Source organism: Coptis chinensis, chromosome 7 (genome assembly GCF_015680905.1).
Source record: "Coptis chinensis isolate HL-2020 chromosome 7, ASM1568090v1, whole genome shotgun sequence".
Taxonomy (NCBI): domain Eukaryota; kingdom Viridiplantae; phylum Streptophyta; class Magnoliopsida; order Ranunculales; family Ranunculaceae; genus Coptis; species Coptis chinensis.
The window spans coordinates 34,318,524-34,333,674 of NC_141462.1; the positions used below are offsets into that span (position 1 = coordinate 34,318,524).

A 15,151-nucleotide genomic window follows, 5' to 3' on the forward strand; every position below is an offset into this window, starting at 1 on the left:
AAAAGTCACAAAATGGCAAATAATCTGATTGGCGCCAAATGGATCGATTTTCAGTTCATGTCCCGTAGCTGGTGAACAGCAGAGCGCGGCACTGGTCCGCAATGATTTAGAGAAGTGAAATTAAAGCCAAATTTTGCCATTTGTGCCATTTACCCGAAAAATTAACAATTCCCAAGTCCAAACAGAAATTTAGTGCTGTGGTGGATTTAACAATAGCCCTATCACGAAAGCAAAACAACCACTGGCATCTCCATGACAGCAATGCCAAATGAATTTCCGCAAGGCAGGTTCTTTTAGAATTTGCCAATCGTAATTTAGTCCAAGCAGAACAAAGAACCATGCTCCACACAGATTTTGAAGTTTTACTGATACAAAATCGTTCGTCAATTGAGTAGTCAACTTTAACACGTACTGCGAAATTTGGAAGCCCTAATAGATTAAATTATTTCAAGAGGAGTGTGCCGAGTACTTCAAAGCAAAAAGCTCATTTGAAAACGGAGATTTGAACTAAAGGGCAGTAAGAACTTAACCTCAGCATATTTATTGACAAATGAATGAAGAATCGTAATTCCATTTGTGATTCAAATCATACATTGCATATGTTCCAAAAATAATCAGAACAATAGCAGTAAAGAACAAAACAAACTATTGACAAATACATGGAGTAGATGTAGTAGATTCCACAGCCCAGAAATGAGAAGGCTCCAACATTCACCTTTCCGTTTTCTCTTTTTCTTTTCCTGTACTCTGTTATCCTATTCCTTCTTTACAATATAGAATAAGCTCGGATCACCTCAACGATCGGTGCACGACACAATGGGCATTTCCCTCCACTACGAACCAACTCGTTAGCACATTTTGCACAAGTGCACATATGCCCACATCTGTAATTTGAAAAAAAAAAAAGAAAAGCAAATTAATCAAGTTATATAATATAGAGGCAGAACTCATCTACTCTTATATTTTAATCTCAACGGCATATAGGCGGAAGCAGGTAAGGATACGTACCTGTACAACAAAGAATCAATATGACTATCACAACAGACACAACATGTCCCTTTTCTCACATGACCCCATTTAGATCCATCCTCTGATGTCTCCACGCCAACCTCTGTAACCAATTAGAAACTTCAGAAACCATTTTCTAAGATATAGGATATTTGCAAATAAAAGTTCGGATAAAAAAATAAAATAAATACTCGCTTATCATTACAGACCTGGCCCACCAGTTGAGCGATTTAGAGCTGCAGAGACTTCCTGTCTAACTGACCGCTGCAACTCAAGTTGCATATCCATGCAGGCCTCCAACATCCTCTGCATGTGGCTCATCCCCTGCTGAAGCCTGGCCATGTCGGACCGCAAATCGTTTATGATCTCCCACTCCTGCTCCAATTAACACCAACAATCAGCTCAAAATGAAAAAGCATACTTGACCAAGGATTTGAGATGGACAGATTATACTGCTTATAAAGGTATAGGAAATATTTGGTTGTAATGTTCAGACAGTATTTACTGGAACTGGAAGCTAACCAAAATATGAAAAATAAAAAACAGATGTTTGTGGATGGTAATTGATTACAGGGCCGAAAATATAAAGGATATTGTTAGATATCAACAATAAATATGTGAATTTTGCGAGTCGGATACAGTATCTACGACACTTATCGACCGATTTTGTAACCATATTTCAAATTTCCCTTGACCATTGAAACATCAGTCTGACATTTCTTCATATCAGCAACGTATACTAAAAATTAAGGGGTTCTATGTATCAGACGACATGGATACTTTGGGCCGCGGTTGATTAATTTGTAGTTCAGATGATGATAATGACCAATGTAATTACGCAGAAGCAACTAAGATGTTAAGAGACAACTCTTTGTTGTCAATGACTGTAAGTACATTTAGAACATAGAGAAAAAAGAGCTGTTACGTAGTTGTCTACTTGTACTGTTGTACAAAGAAGGAAAACATATCATGACAAGCAATCAGTATGACATGTGTTTTATTTTATGTTAATTTATTATTTTTTTTGCTCGGTATGTATTAATCCAGGAGGCATCCTGGAGTGCCATCATGTTCTTGAGTCACCGTCTCAACTTACATCTCAGATGCCATTTACCCATTTTATTTTGGAAGGATGAAAAAATTTCAATAAAGATTAGCAATCCACGGGATTGTTTACCCTAATATATAAAAAATCAAGCTTAAGGTTGTTCCAAACTCCAAGATTTTAGATTTTAGATGCCATACCATTTTCTTTTGCCTTTTTCTATTTACTATTTGAGCCATCTCCTATACATGATTTAGATAACTTGTAATGGTGTTCGTGTTACAGTAAGCTCCCTTTCTTTTTTTGATGTGAGCTCATGCAAAATGCTAGAACAGGCTACATTTACATGTCAGAATGGAGCTCAAACATAGAATAATCACAAATAATAGTCCACATGAAAGACAAATGCAAAGGATACTCATAAAATACAGATTACTCACAAATTCTGAACGATGCATGCTGTGCCGGGGCCAATTAGCATGATGGAGCTCTTGGTGCCAAAGGGGCTGTGGAGGGGGAACAGGAGGAGACGGCAGCACAAGGGGCGGTCTGGCAACAGTTTCGGGCTGGTCCTCACTCTGATCGTCCCTCTGCTGCTCCCGATCTTGATTTGGTGAAGCAGGCGTAGGCAAAGTTCTATGCAGATCCCACTCTATAGGAGATCGGCCTTGTCTCTCTACATACGACTGTATCAACTGGTCAAGACTCTCACGAAACCCACTGCGAAGAAGATTAGATACACTTCTCCTACAATAAACACATTGACGTTTTAATTAATCGGGTCATAAAGAATAAGTACGACAAAGGCCTGAATAGCTTAACTAATGAGTAGGGGTGGGAGAAAATTCTAAACTCTAAAGAAACAATAGAAGGTACCTGCTAAGAAGTTCGCGAAGTTCCATACTGTACACATTATCGTCATCAGGTGGGTGGAATCTATTGACTCTTCTACTAGAAACAGCACGACGAGTTCTTGGAGGATTAGAAGGCTCATCAGGCCAATTACTAGCAGCTTCTTGGGAGTCATCCTCATGCCACTCATTTGTTTCTTGTATATGACTATCGTCTACATCATTTTCTGCAGTTATTTGGGGCTGCCAATCTGCAGTAACGGAATCTTGCCAATTTCCATCCATTTCTTCTTCATTACTATCTCCCCAGTCATTAAAAGCAACATCTGTAGACTGTTGCCAGTTCCTTCTCTCACCTTCAGTATTTTGTTCCACCCAATCCACTTCTTGAGTTGCACTGTCCTGCCAATTGATATTTCCAACCACTGTCTCACTCTCCAAGTCCCTTGTACGCTCCGACAATTGCTGAACATTACTTTCATGGCTCCTAGGTTCAGATTGTTCATGGTCATCAATCATGACCTCCTGTGATATGCTCGTTTGGCTTTCTTCATTTCTAGATCCATTGATGTTATTATTGGACAATGTATCCGACTGGCTACTTACTTGCCCACGAACAATATTTTCCAATCTGAATCGAAATCCCTCCCTGATTGCAGCATTGTTCACATTACTACTATGGATGTTTTAAGAAGGGGGGGAGCTCTTAACATCTAAAAGTATAGAATAAAATAAGATGTAATAAGACCAAATTTTAATAATGAGAAGAGAGTTTTCCAGTCTCTATTCTATATAGACATAAGTTGGAAATTTAAAACTGAAATGAAGTATAGGAAAGGTAGTGTCGATACCAAGATCTCACAGTATACCTAGAACAAAATCTTAAACTCTATGGTATCAAATTCATTTGAATAACAGTATAGCCAGACAAACATCAAAAGTGTTCCACAAACTAACAGTAAAAAAAAAAAAATAAGGGGCCAGTCGCACTCTTAAAACTCAATTGCATTCACATGCCACACCAAAATTAAGAGACAAAGTAAAGCTTCAAGACGATAGCAATTTCATAAAATTAAAAAAATTAAATTGCATAAAAAACGTTAGTAAAAGACAAGACATGTGACGCTCTGAATGACACAATGATGTTGTAACAAAGGTTAGTATCATAAAGCTGCACCGAAACACGGGATAAAGCTAAAGCTGTATGTATGAAGTTAAGTATGAAAAAGAGGCCAACAGAAATTTAGTTTACATTTCAATATATTTCAAACTTAACTTTAGGCTTTTGATTGCATGTTAGCTTCTATTCTTTTCTTCTTTCTTCCTTTCTTTTACTTTCTCTCCAAAACTTACTAGGCTTAAGCCCATGTTTGAACTTTGAATTAAATATAATATTGAGCTTACATAAGAGCATCTTTAAGGGTGAAAGCTCAAAAACACCAAAAGTTTTTATCAAACCAAACACCAAATCAAAAAAACACTAAACATCTTCATTCCAGAAATCAAAATTTCAGTACCAAATGATTTGTCTTGGGAAGGACCACAATTTTATTTGTTTTGGGGGGACCAAATTTGATTTGTCTTGGGGGGACCACAAGGAAAAAAATATGAAAACCAATAACACACGTGACCGTTAGTTATTGGCTAATTTGATTTGTTTTGAAGGGGGGCCACAAGCTATATGGTGGATGAGACTACATGTGCGGTGTTTGATAAACAACGTGGTTTTCAAAAAGCCACGTCGTACATTTGGTTAAACATCAAACCAAAAACCATTTAACGAAACACCAAATGGTTTGCTGATTTTTTGATGTTGAAATGAATTGGTGTCTCCAATAAACATGGTTTTTAACTATGGTGTTTGCATATGAATTGGTGTCTCCATCTTTAATGGTGACACCAATTCACGACCAAACACCAAATTCTTGAAAATTTGGTAAAAAATCATCTTTAGTGAAGAGACCAAATCATTCCAACATCAAATAATCATCAAACCAAACCAAATTTGGTTTGATATTTCATCAAATGTATGGCTTTTTCGAACACCATGTGGGTTTTCTCACCAAATGTATAGCTTGTGGTTCCCTCAAAACAAATAAAAGACACCATTAACTAACATCCACGTGTGTCATTGGTTTTCATATTCTTTTTCCTTGTGGTCCCCCAAGATAAATCAAATTGTGGTCCCCCCCCCCAAGACACATCATTTGGTGTTGAAAAGTTGATGTCTAGACTAAAGATATTTGGTGTTTGAGTGATTTGGTATTTGGTATTTGGTTTGGTAAAAAAAAATTGATGTTTTTGAGCTATCACCATTAAAGATGCTCTAAGTAATCATTTTTTCCCCAAATCTCACTCCTAGCTATTCTCTGGGTAGAACCCTAGTAGGTCCAGCTACGCTTATTGTCTACTATCTAAAGGGCGAAAAAAAATACATAACATAGGAATTACTAAACCAGAAAAACAGAAAACAAGAAAAACTGTATCCATAAAAATACCAGAAAAAAAAACACAAAAAGATTGCATACCTTAAACCAGATACAGTGTGGCGTTGCCTCAACTGACCCAACTCGCTTGCAGCCATTGAAGGCGGTCTCTCATCCTCAGTAGGCCTTTCATTTCTTAAAAATCTACCTCTGAGTAATGACTGCACAATAGTATCAAGACGAGATTAAGCCACATACCCAACATAGTATTTCATATGCTTCATGAACAAATATCACAACAGTCACATACTAATACCTTCAGCAACAAAAGAAATAAAAACAAAAGCTTAATTATATACGATACTGATTAGCTTTCATGCTACAATTTTATTGTAAAACAAAATATATCTTCACGTATCTATCTTAATGTAAGAAATTATTTATTTTAATGAAATTGCGTAAGTGATTACTAGAACTATATTTTCAAAAGGCATCAAATCAAATAAAAGGAAACTGGGTAACCCATACGTGAGTTGCATACCTCACTAAAAACAACATTTTTGTCTTGTGGTTTGAATTGATATTTAAATTTCCAAGACACAAAGTATGTCTGATTGAGATAGGCATGTTTGCAACTCACAAAGTGCTAGCAATCGCCTAAGCTGAGGACCATGGAAATCACTAAGATTGCGAAAAGATAAAGAATTTTATGCATCAACTCTGTCTCTCCAGTGATGATCTAAAGGGGCTTGAGCTGACTCCTTCAGAGCAGTGATGATCTTGAGGGACAGAGAGAAGCCCCCACGGTGCTGTGCAAATCGATGCTCTGATGGGGTTGTTCAATGAGGTGCAGGTTTTTCATGTTGATAGAGAAGCAAACAAGTGTGCTGATCACCTTGCTACAATTAGTTCGAACAATGACTCAATGAGGAAGTCATGTACTTTTGATCGTACTTTGTCTCAACTTAAAAAATGACAAGGATGGTGTTGTAACTTTTCAGTTAAAATTAATACAGCTTTGAATCTGCCTAACCCAGTTTACCAGCCTTTTTGTTATTAATAGAAAAAGAAAAGAAAAGAAAATTAAAATAAAATAAACCCCTCCGTCTTTTCAAGTGAATATGTATGATCACTCCATTCAACTAGAAAAGGTGCCTTATGCATAGGGCCCTGAATTCAATGTAAACTTTCTTCAACATTTTAAAGACCGTAAGCAAAATGCATGTTTTCTTATCCATGCGGCATATGCCATTAGGCCTACATATCTCCTCAGTAATAAAGTTACTTGTGGTTAGTATCACTTCATCAGATAAATAACTTACAAATAGTAAACCACGAGATAAATATAAGACTAGAAACATCATGATCATCAAAATCCCAGCCGATGTGATATTCAGTTTAAAAATAAAAAGAGCGTTCCTTCCCTATTTAAGGAGCAAACCGCTCTAATGTCTAAAAGATTTAATAAACCAAATAACATATGTGTTGCTGTACGACACGGTTATCAAGTCTTAGGCACAAGACTCTGTAAACCTGATACACAGCTTTTACCACATATAGAAGGCTTGCGCCTGTTGGTATAAAATTTTACTGCTTAAGCAATTTTATCGAACTATATATTTCAAGATGTACTCATACTCCCATACAAACATTAGATTTCTAAATATTTTGATGTTTTTCTTTCCATTTTACCATTGCCCATTGTCAAATAGCAACTCTTAGAACCTTTTCGTACTGATTGCCACCAATAAGACAACACCGTCTGACAACATCAACTAATTCATTAAAAAGGATTAAAAATTACCTATTTACACTCATGTTAATTTTAATTAATTGAACCAAAGTATTACATGTTTTCTTTTGAAAAATCAATAAGTTGTTCCTTACAAGTGAGCATGTATGCAAGTGCACCCTCACCAGGACTAGTAAAAAAAGTGTTTCTACATAATCTGAAGAATGGCGGGGTACAACATGACAGAGTGACAGACATTTGCTTTCTTGAAAATGGTGTGTCTTTATTACAGAAGACCCATATTACGATGGCTCATTTTATCCAGATATCCACTCTTAATATATCCTTGACGACTGATAAAGATGGGACAATTTTGGCACAACCAACCTAATAGATAGGTGATCTTTATATATACTAGAGGTTGGCCCCAGTGAGAAGTAATTACTTTCATAATGAGGTTAAAACAGGAAATACAACAGACTTAACATCTTAATTAACAAAATGGAATGGCAAGTTGGCAACATAACTGCAATGTAGCTTTGTGCACATTCTTTATTTGTAAACAACATTATTCTCTTCTTCTGTTTAAAACATTAAGCATTTTGCACCAATCTCTGACACAGGTAGATAACTCTTACACAAACTGATATCTGAGAAAACTCTAATTTACCTTAATTGGCCAAAGTACAACCTCAGTATGCCAGTAATAGAGAATACATACAAATTTCAAACTATTTTTCAGAGCATGTACACACCAGGGATGTTGGAAGGCAGAAGTATCACTTCATTGGACTATTTAATTGCAAGTTGTGTTTTCACTATATAATGTTCACCAAAATCAGTTATGACTTACACCTTGTGTTAGTGATGCTGAAAGGTCACATATCCTACCATTTTTCTATATGCAAAAAAAAATTAAACTGAAACAGAATTGAAAATCAGAGGTGTACATTGCACAACTGACCTGGATGCGGTTTCGATGAGCAAAGTCAGAAACAGCTCTATGTTCCAACAGGCCTTGGAGCTCTCTCTGTCTCTCACTCTCGACTCTCATAAGCACATCAATTATAGCCTGTCGACCACGTAGACTACGCATGTGCCTCTGGATATGCTCAGGTTGGCCTTCCTCATGGTCTGCAACCAATCCATCCCCAACATGGTTGATCTGCGAACCCACAACAGTAGTCTGCTCATCTCTTCGACTAGCGCGTGCACCTCTCTCCTGACTTGTCATTTGGACCCATTCTCTTACAAGCCTTACCCTTTCACGTTCAGTTTCGCCAAGCCATTCTGCTCTTGGACTGTTCCTCTGTGAAATGTTTGATGCACGATCACTTAAGCTAGTATCCCTCCATCCACGAACAATGTGCCTCACTCTCTCCCTCTCAACTTCTCCGAGGTCGGGAGACTGTTCTCGGCTTGACATTTGGTGGTCCCCCCGATCAATGTGCGAATCTATCTGTCCCTGTGACCACGCCCCATACTCATTCTCACTCTCACTTGCAACCGAGCTACCCCGGTGTTCACTTTCCCTGCTTTCAGACAAAGTAGTGCTAGTGAGGTTTGTAGTGGAGTCAACACTCCTCTGTTGCCTTAACCTTTCCCTCACCCTTTCTCTAGCACGATTAAGCACATGCTCATCCTCCAACTCCCGCCACATTTGCAAGAGTGAAGATGCTTGAGTATTAGGCCTCTCCACAGCACCTTGCCGCCTCGGAGTCGGTGACTGTGAGTCAGACTCTCTTAAAAAAGAAGAATCAAGCATGGACACAGTATGCAAACCAGCAAGAGCCATAAGTTCAGACTCACGATTCCTCCTCTCAATCGTAGTAATCATCTCTTCAGCCTGCCTAGCAACCCACCTACTCAATATCCTCGACTGACGTCTCCTAGCAGCAGAAGACTCAGCTAAATCATCACCTTCAAGATCCGACCTACGTCTCCTCCGCACAAGCTGATCACCTTCCTCCTCCTCATTACTCTCCTGCTGCTCACGACTACAAGAGGCAGCCAACGGCATACATTCACTCAATCTATCCCTCATCAACTCCTCCAACCCCCTCTCAAAATCCGAACAAGCATCATTATTATTACTACTATCCTGCTTCTGTTGCAATGCCTCAAAATCAGTCATTTCTTTTTTTTTTAAAAAAAAATCTCTTCACCCCACCTTTTTCACACTCCCTCCACCCCCTCCACCAAACTCCCTCCACAAAACATAAAAAAACCCACCCTTTCTCCACATAGAATCAATAATCAATGTTGCACCAATATGACAACCTTAACAAATTCATCAAAATATTACATTTTTAAGTCCAATTTGATTCAATTGAGATCAATAAACATAAAAAAATTGATTGAATTAATTAAAAACTTACCTTTAAAAAGCTCTCTGTCCTAATTTCACGGCAAGAATAAATAAGACAAAAAGGAAATTATAAAAGTAGGAAAAGGAAACCCTAACTTTTTTCAGGAGAGAAAATAATGAAAAATAAAAAGAGAGAGGTTGTCTGAAAATGAGAGGGAGTCTATAAATATAGCCAGCGAAACAAGAAAGACGAGAGAGGATTGTCTTCTTTTTTTATTATTATTCCTCTTTTTCAGTGTTTTAATATATCTAGACCGTTGATCTGAATTGGTGAAAGAGAGGGAGAGAATATCAACCGTTGATCTAATCTAAAATATGAAATAAATTTTAAAATTATGTTTACGAAAAGTCGTGAGGGAGTGCCACGTGTGGTTTTAAGTAATGTGATAGTGAATGAAAGGTCTATTAGGTGGAGTGATGGATGTGTGTTGAGGCCATTCAGGCTCCATGCACAAGTTTTTTTTTTTGTTTTTGTTTTTCCACCTACCAATTTTTCTTGTGTGGTTGTGATTTGGCTAAATTGTGTTTCGACAAGTGGGGTATGTATCGTTGTAATTACGCATTTACATGTTCATAATTTCGCATTTATCATTTTGTCGAAACAAAAATTTATACGAACTGATGACAATTGTATGGGTCATAGTACAAAATATCGCGATATATCGCGATAAATATTGAGATTTCAGAGATGGGTATATAAAAATCGCGATATCAGTTTGGATAAATACCAGTGTAAATATCGACGATATTTATAGATATATCGCGATATTTCGACGATATAAAAAGTTTCTGTTTTAATCACGATATTTTCAGATATAATTGGTGGTGGTGGCGAGGGAAAGAAACTTGGGAGGAGTATGTCCATCGAGCACCTGGAGTTGCTGACCATACGGAATATTGGACATTTGAACAAATATCAAACCTTAAGATTGAGGTACCTTTTTTGCCTATTTCCACTGCTATTCTCTGTGGTCTAAGTGTCACCTTCATGCGTTTGTGCAGTCTAACCTTTTTTTCGGGTCAATTGCAGACACACCGTCTTTTATATTCCTATGGGTTGGTGATGGTGTAGGTCTTGAGCAGGGCCGGTAGTGCCTAAGAAAGGTAAGTATTGTTTGGGTATATAAACATATATCATGACACGCGTAAAACACATTTCCGTAACTGGATTTTTGAGTTTGATATTCTCGTATTCATTTCACTAGTCATTAAATCAAACATTCAAACCAAGAACTCTTAATTAGCAATTTTCAACATGTCCTCCGTCCTCTTTAATCGTCAGTGACTCAGTGTCAACATTTTTTTCTCTTGGACTATTTAGACATACAGAGAAATATTTCTTTTTATGTTTTGTGAGTGTTTTTGTCTCGAAATCTCCGGCCCTCTCATTGTATTATAGACCATCAGGTTTCACAAGATATCTTGTTGGAGTTTCAAGAATCGGGTTTTAGCTTTTAAGTTTGATATATTTTCTCATACTCGTTTTACAAAGTCCTTATATCAAATAAGGAGCTCTTAGTCTATGAAGCACCGACACTCCTCTAGGGGCAACCGGCAACGTATCCGACATCAGCACTCCCCGACACTCCGCCAACACGTGTTCGATACTCGATTTGGAGTGTCGGATTTAATAATTAATTTTTAGAATTTCAGACACTCTGTGGACATGCTGGGGACACTTCTACAGTTTATTCTTATTTTTTAAAAAGTGATTAAAATACTTAAAAGAATACATGACTTGGTAGGGGTTTTTGAAATAAGAAAAATGACGCACAATGCACGACTGCACTTGATGATTGCCAATTCCTTTTTATATATATTTGTTATGAATCTTCCATAATTGTTATTTCTTTTGTTGGCATTAGCTTGCATTTTTGGACATGTCCAAAACTAGAGTTCATATTTTGATTTAAATTTGTCCATGACGTATTCATGTTCTATCTCTTTGAATGATGCCGTGTCGTGTGTCAGTGTCCGTGCTTCATAGCTCTTAGTTAGCCCATTTTTAACATCACAATATGGGCTCTCTTTAGAATTTTAATCGTTCATGTCAATGATTCTTCTCTTGGAATATTTTGCTGTTTTCTTTTGTACCTCTTTTGAGAATGTCTTATCACAATTGCCCTCTGGCCGCTCTTCTCTTTTTGCATTATATAGCAAAGTGCCATCAGGTTTCACAACAGCATTGCTGTTGGAGTTTCCTGATGGAAACAATGAACTCTCTTTAATTTTTATTATAATTCTAACTGAAAATGATTCAGATTTGATGGAGTCACCCACCATCATTCTTGGATTGGAATGATTCCTGTGACCAAATTGGATATTATTTATTGGATACTTGGATAGTACTTATGTACTCTGTAATTCTGTATATAAATTGTAATGTTGTTTATGCAGTGGGGATTTCGGAGGTGTGAGGATATATGTTGGGTGAAGACGAACAAATGTAATGCAGCTCCTGGTCGGCGACATGATTCTCACACTTTGTTTTAGCATTCAAAGGTTGGTTATATATTCTCTTATGTTTTTTGACATTTGTCATTATTGGCTTCAACACATAGAAGTGCTGTTATCACTCTTCAAGACGACTCATTTATTACTTTTCGAAAGTCTCTTATCTGTAATGTAGGAACATTGCTTGATGGGCATAAAAGGAACAATACGTCGTGGCACGGATGGTCACATTATCCATGCAAACATTGACACAGATATTATAATCGCAGAATAACCTCCTTACGGTGTGTATATGTCATACTTTACTAGAGTCTGACAGCAAGTTTTGATGATCTCACTCATTGTCATGACCCAGTGCATGTTTTTGTATACATGAATAGTAAAGCATGGATATCGGATTAACTATTCCTGCTTCATTTCAAGTTATATGTTTTATATTTCACTCCATTGTGTATCAATATTCTGCTTATATTGCTGCTGAGCATGGTGCTGAATTTTGTAACCAATTGAATGACAGGTTCAAGTAAAAAACCGGAAGATATGTATCGGATTATTGAGCATTTCTCCCTTGGGCGCAGGAGACTTGAGCTGTTTGGTGAAGATCATAACATTCGGTCTGGTTGGCTGACTGTAGGAAAAGGATTATCTTCTTCAAACTTTAATGCAGAGGTAAAGTATCTAACGAACCCACCTTTATTTCCTCTGAAGAGCATGACACAAGATCAATTGCATGTTTAATCCTAGGGAGTCAAAATCTGATTTGCTAAATCTTTTTGGTTGTACTTGTATCTTGTGTCTGACTTGGAAAGGGGGCATGACACAAGATCAATTTTATGTTAATCCTAGGGAGTCAAAATCTGATTTGCTAAATCGTTTTGGTTGTACTTGTATCTTGTGTCTGACGTGAAAAGGGTTTTCCTTCAAAAAATGCAGGGTTATATCAGGAACTTTTGTGACAAGGATGGGAAAGTTTGGCAAAGAGGAGGACTGAATCCACCACCCGAAGCACCTCATCTAGTGCTGACAACACCTGATATAGAGGGCCTCCGACATAAGTCTCCAATTCAGAAGAATCAGCAATAGCCACAGTCATCGTCCCTCTCCCAGACAACAGTCACTTCAGTCAACAAGAGACCTGCAACAACCTCTCCATAGAATCGCACTATTCTGAGCCTGAACCAAGAAGGTTCCAGCTCAAACGCTTCAATGCCGGTCCAGTGGACATCACCAATGGTTGGCTAAGCACCAGATACAGTGAACGTGGTCCGAGATGACAAGTCATTTGATGGTTATGGATATGAGCCGTCTGGCCGACAAGCAATTGGAGACCAACTAAATTTTGTATCTCAAGGAGCCAGTAATTTGTTGTAATTTAAAATATAGTATAGCACCCAAATGGTGTGCTATTGAGGCCTGTACCTCTTTTTTCCTGATAAATGAATGGGAAGAAAGCCCTCTGTATCCATTATTAATTTTGTGCGTCGCTGCTATTTTGCTTTTTGTTGGTGATCATTTTCCTCAAGGATTAGAAAAACCAAAAGAATCACAGGGGAGGCTAGTGAATCTCCTGCATAGCTCTACTCTCTCCTCAGGGCAACAACCTCCATTGAAGGATGTAAAATCCCGGCTTCAACCAAAGGGCTGCAATATGTTGTAGATTGCCTGATCAAGATGATGGATGCGGTTTATGGCTGTGATGGGGAGGATATTAGTGGGAGCATGGTTTTGGCAAGTGATGTAATTGAACACGTCCTATTGACAACTGATGAAATGGATTGGAGTTGTGTTGGTCGTCTCCTGAAGACGTTAGAGTGTTGGATAGACTCTATAGGCGAGGCATCTATGGACATCAGGGTTGCAGGCCTTCACGCTCTCATCATGGATTCAATCACAACAGAAGATCTAATAGATGCGCTATATGATTGAACGCTCAATGCAAGTGCAATAAGTATTGTAATATGTAGAAAAAAAATTCAAGATTCATTGTTAAAGAATGAAAAGTCAATGTAATATATAGGAATTCTGAGGTGTATTTTTGAGCATTAGAAAGTAATTTATATTAAAAGTACGACTGTGAGGGAATAATATATTTATATATATTATGCACGTGTCCAACACGAATCAGGAAAACTCATAGAAGATCATTACAACATAACACCTTGTCCAGAACGAGGTGACAACCTCCATGACTCATGATAGATCGTTACAACATAACACCTCGTCCAGAACGAGGTGACAACCTGGCACATTCACGCAACGGGCAGTAACGCTCAACGTAGATGTGTTAGTTAAAGTCGTAGCATCAGTCGCGCTCATGAATACACTGTTTAAAAGCTCATTTATTTTCCTCAAGACAGGGACCTGAGCTGACGGAGGAAAAGGGGGAAGCATTGGGTACTTACCTATAAAACAAAGGAGAGAAACTATGTCTGACTTGATTCAAGTTCATCACAAAAACTTGATATGTAGGCAGCTCGTCCCAAAGCGAGCTCAGTCAAAACTCGACCCATCACAATCTTCTTCCCCATTATTCACACTTGGAAGGACTGATCAAATTCAACCTTTACAATGAACACATTCAAAGAAAATATAGATATTTATCGATATTTGTCGATATTTGTGGATATTTGTGGATATTTATCGATATATCACGATATATTCATGATATTTGCAGTCAGAAATACCCACACATAGTCTGTGGATATTTGTCGATATTTGTCGATATATCTCGATATATCCACGATATTTGCAGATGCCCCAATGTAATATATCCCCACATAGGGGGATATATCCACGATACATATCCATAAATCAGAAGTCGATATTTTGCCATATCCTGATATTTTGTTCTATGGTATGGGTTACCAAAAAAAAATATTATTTGAATGGGATATTGGGATTGGTCAGAGAATGAACCATTGAGTTAGTGTTGTTGATTAAGTTCAATTGGATGAGATTAAAACTAGTAGTATAGTACTGTGGTTCTTTACCATATAAAAAAATAAAATAAAATAAAGTACTGTGGTGTACAGGTTGACATCAGAGTTAGTCACCTGACCAGGTAGAGATGGACACCTTTACCAGTTGTCTCAACTTAACGTAGCTTTGAGAGTCATCATAGAAAGCAGTATCTAGAACCTCGAAAGTGCATGTTGGCTACTAAATTGGTGAGCTTGGTAGGACACATTTCACTATTATATAGAGCAGATAAGAGGACCATATGACGACTACATTAAACTTTTGAGTTTCATTAAAAAAAAAATTAAC

General features: G+C 37.6%; 1 protein-coding gene and 1 long non-coding RNA gene across 2 annotated transcripts; one reads left to right on the forward strand and one right to left on the reverse strand.

Moving 5' to 3' along the window:
- Positions 1-518: 518 nt before the first annotated feature.
- LOC147487223 (RING/U-box superfamily protein) lies at positions 519-9,342 on the reverse strand. The gene is made up of 7 exons (XM_086569817.1): positions 8,027-9,342; positions 5,433-5,551; positions 2,930-3,553; positions 2,494-2,800; positions 1,218-1,383; positions 1,009-1,111; positions 519-884 (listed from the first exon to the last, which is right to left on the reverse strand). The coding sequence occupies exons 1-7, from the start codon at positions 9,194-9,196 to the stop codon at positions 767-769; spliced, it is 2,607 nt and encodes an 868-aa protein (XP_086425943.1). The 5' UTR covers positions 9,197-9,342; the 3' UTR covers positions 519-766.
- A 2,581-nt stretch (positions 9,343-11,923) lies between these two features.
- Positions 11,924-13,374, forward strand: LOC147487224 (uncharacterized). Its single transcript, XR_015201839.1, has 3 exons — positions 11,924-12,168; positions 12,402-12,553; positions 12,818-13,374. It is a non-coding gene; the product is annotated as an uncharacterized LOC147487224 (long non-coding RNA).
- The last annotated feature ends 1,777 nt before the right edge of the window (positions 13,375-15,151 follow it).

Coding starts and splice junctions, on each gene's coding strand:
- LOC147487223 (XM_086569817.1), bottom strand. CDS start 9,196: ATGACTGATTTTGAGGCATTGCAACAGAAGCAGGATAGTAGTAATAAT. Junction 1,384..2,493: donor GCATGCATCGTTCAGAATTT/GTGAGTAATCTG, acceptor TAATTGGAGCAG/GAGTGGGAGATCATAAACGA. Junction 885..1,008: donor ATTGATTCTTTGTTGTACAG/GTACGTATCCTT, acceptor TTCAAATTACAG/ATGTGGGCATATGTGCACTT.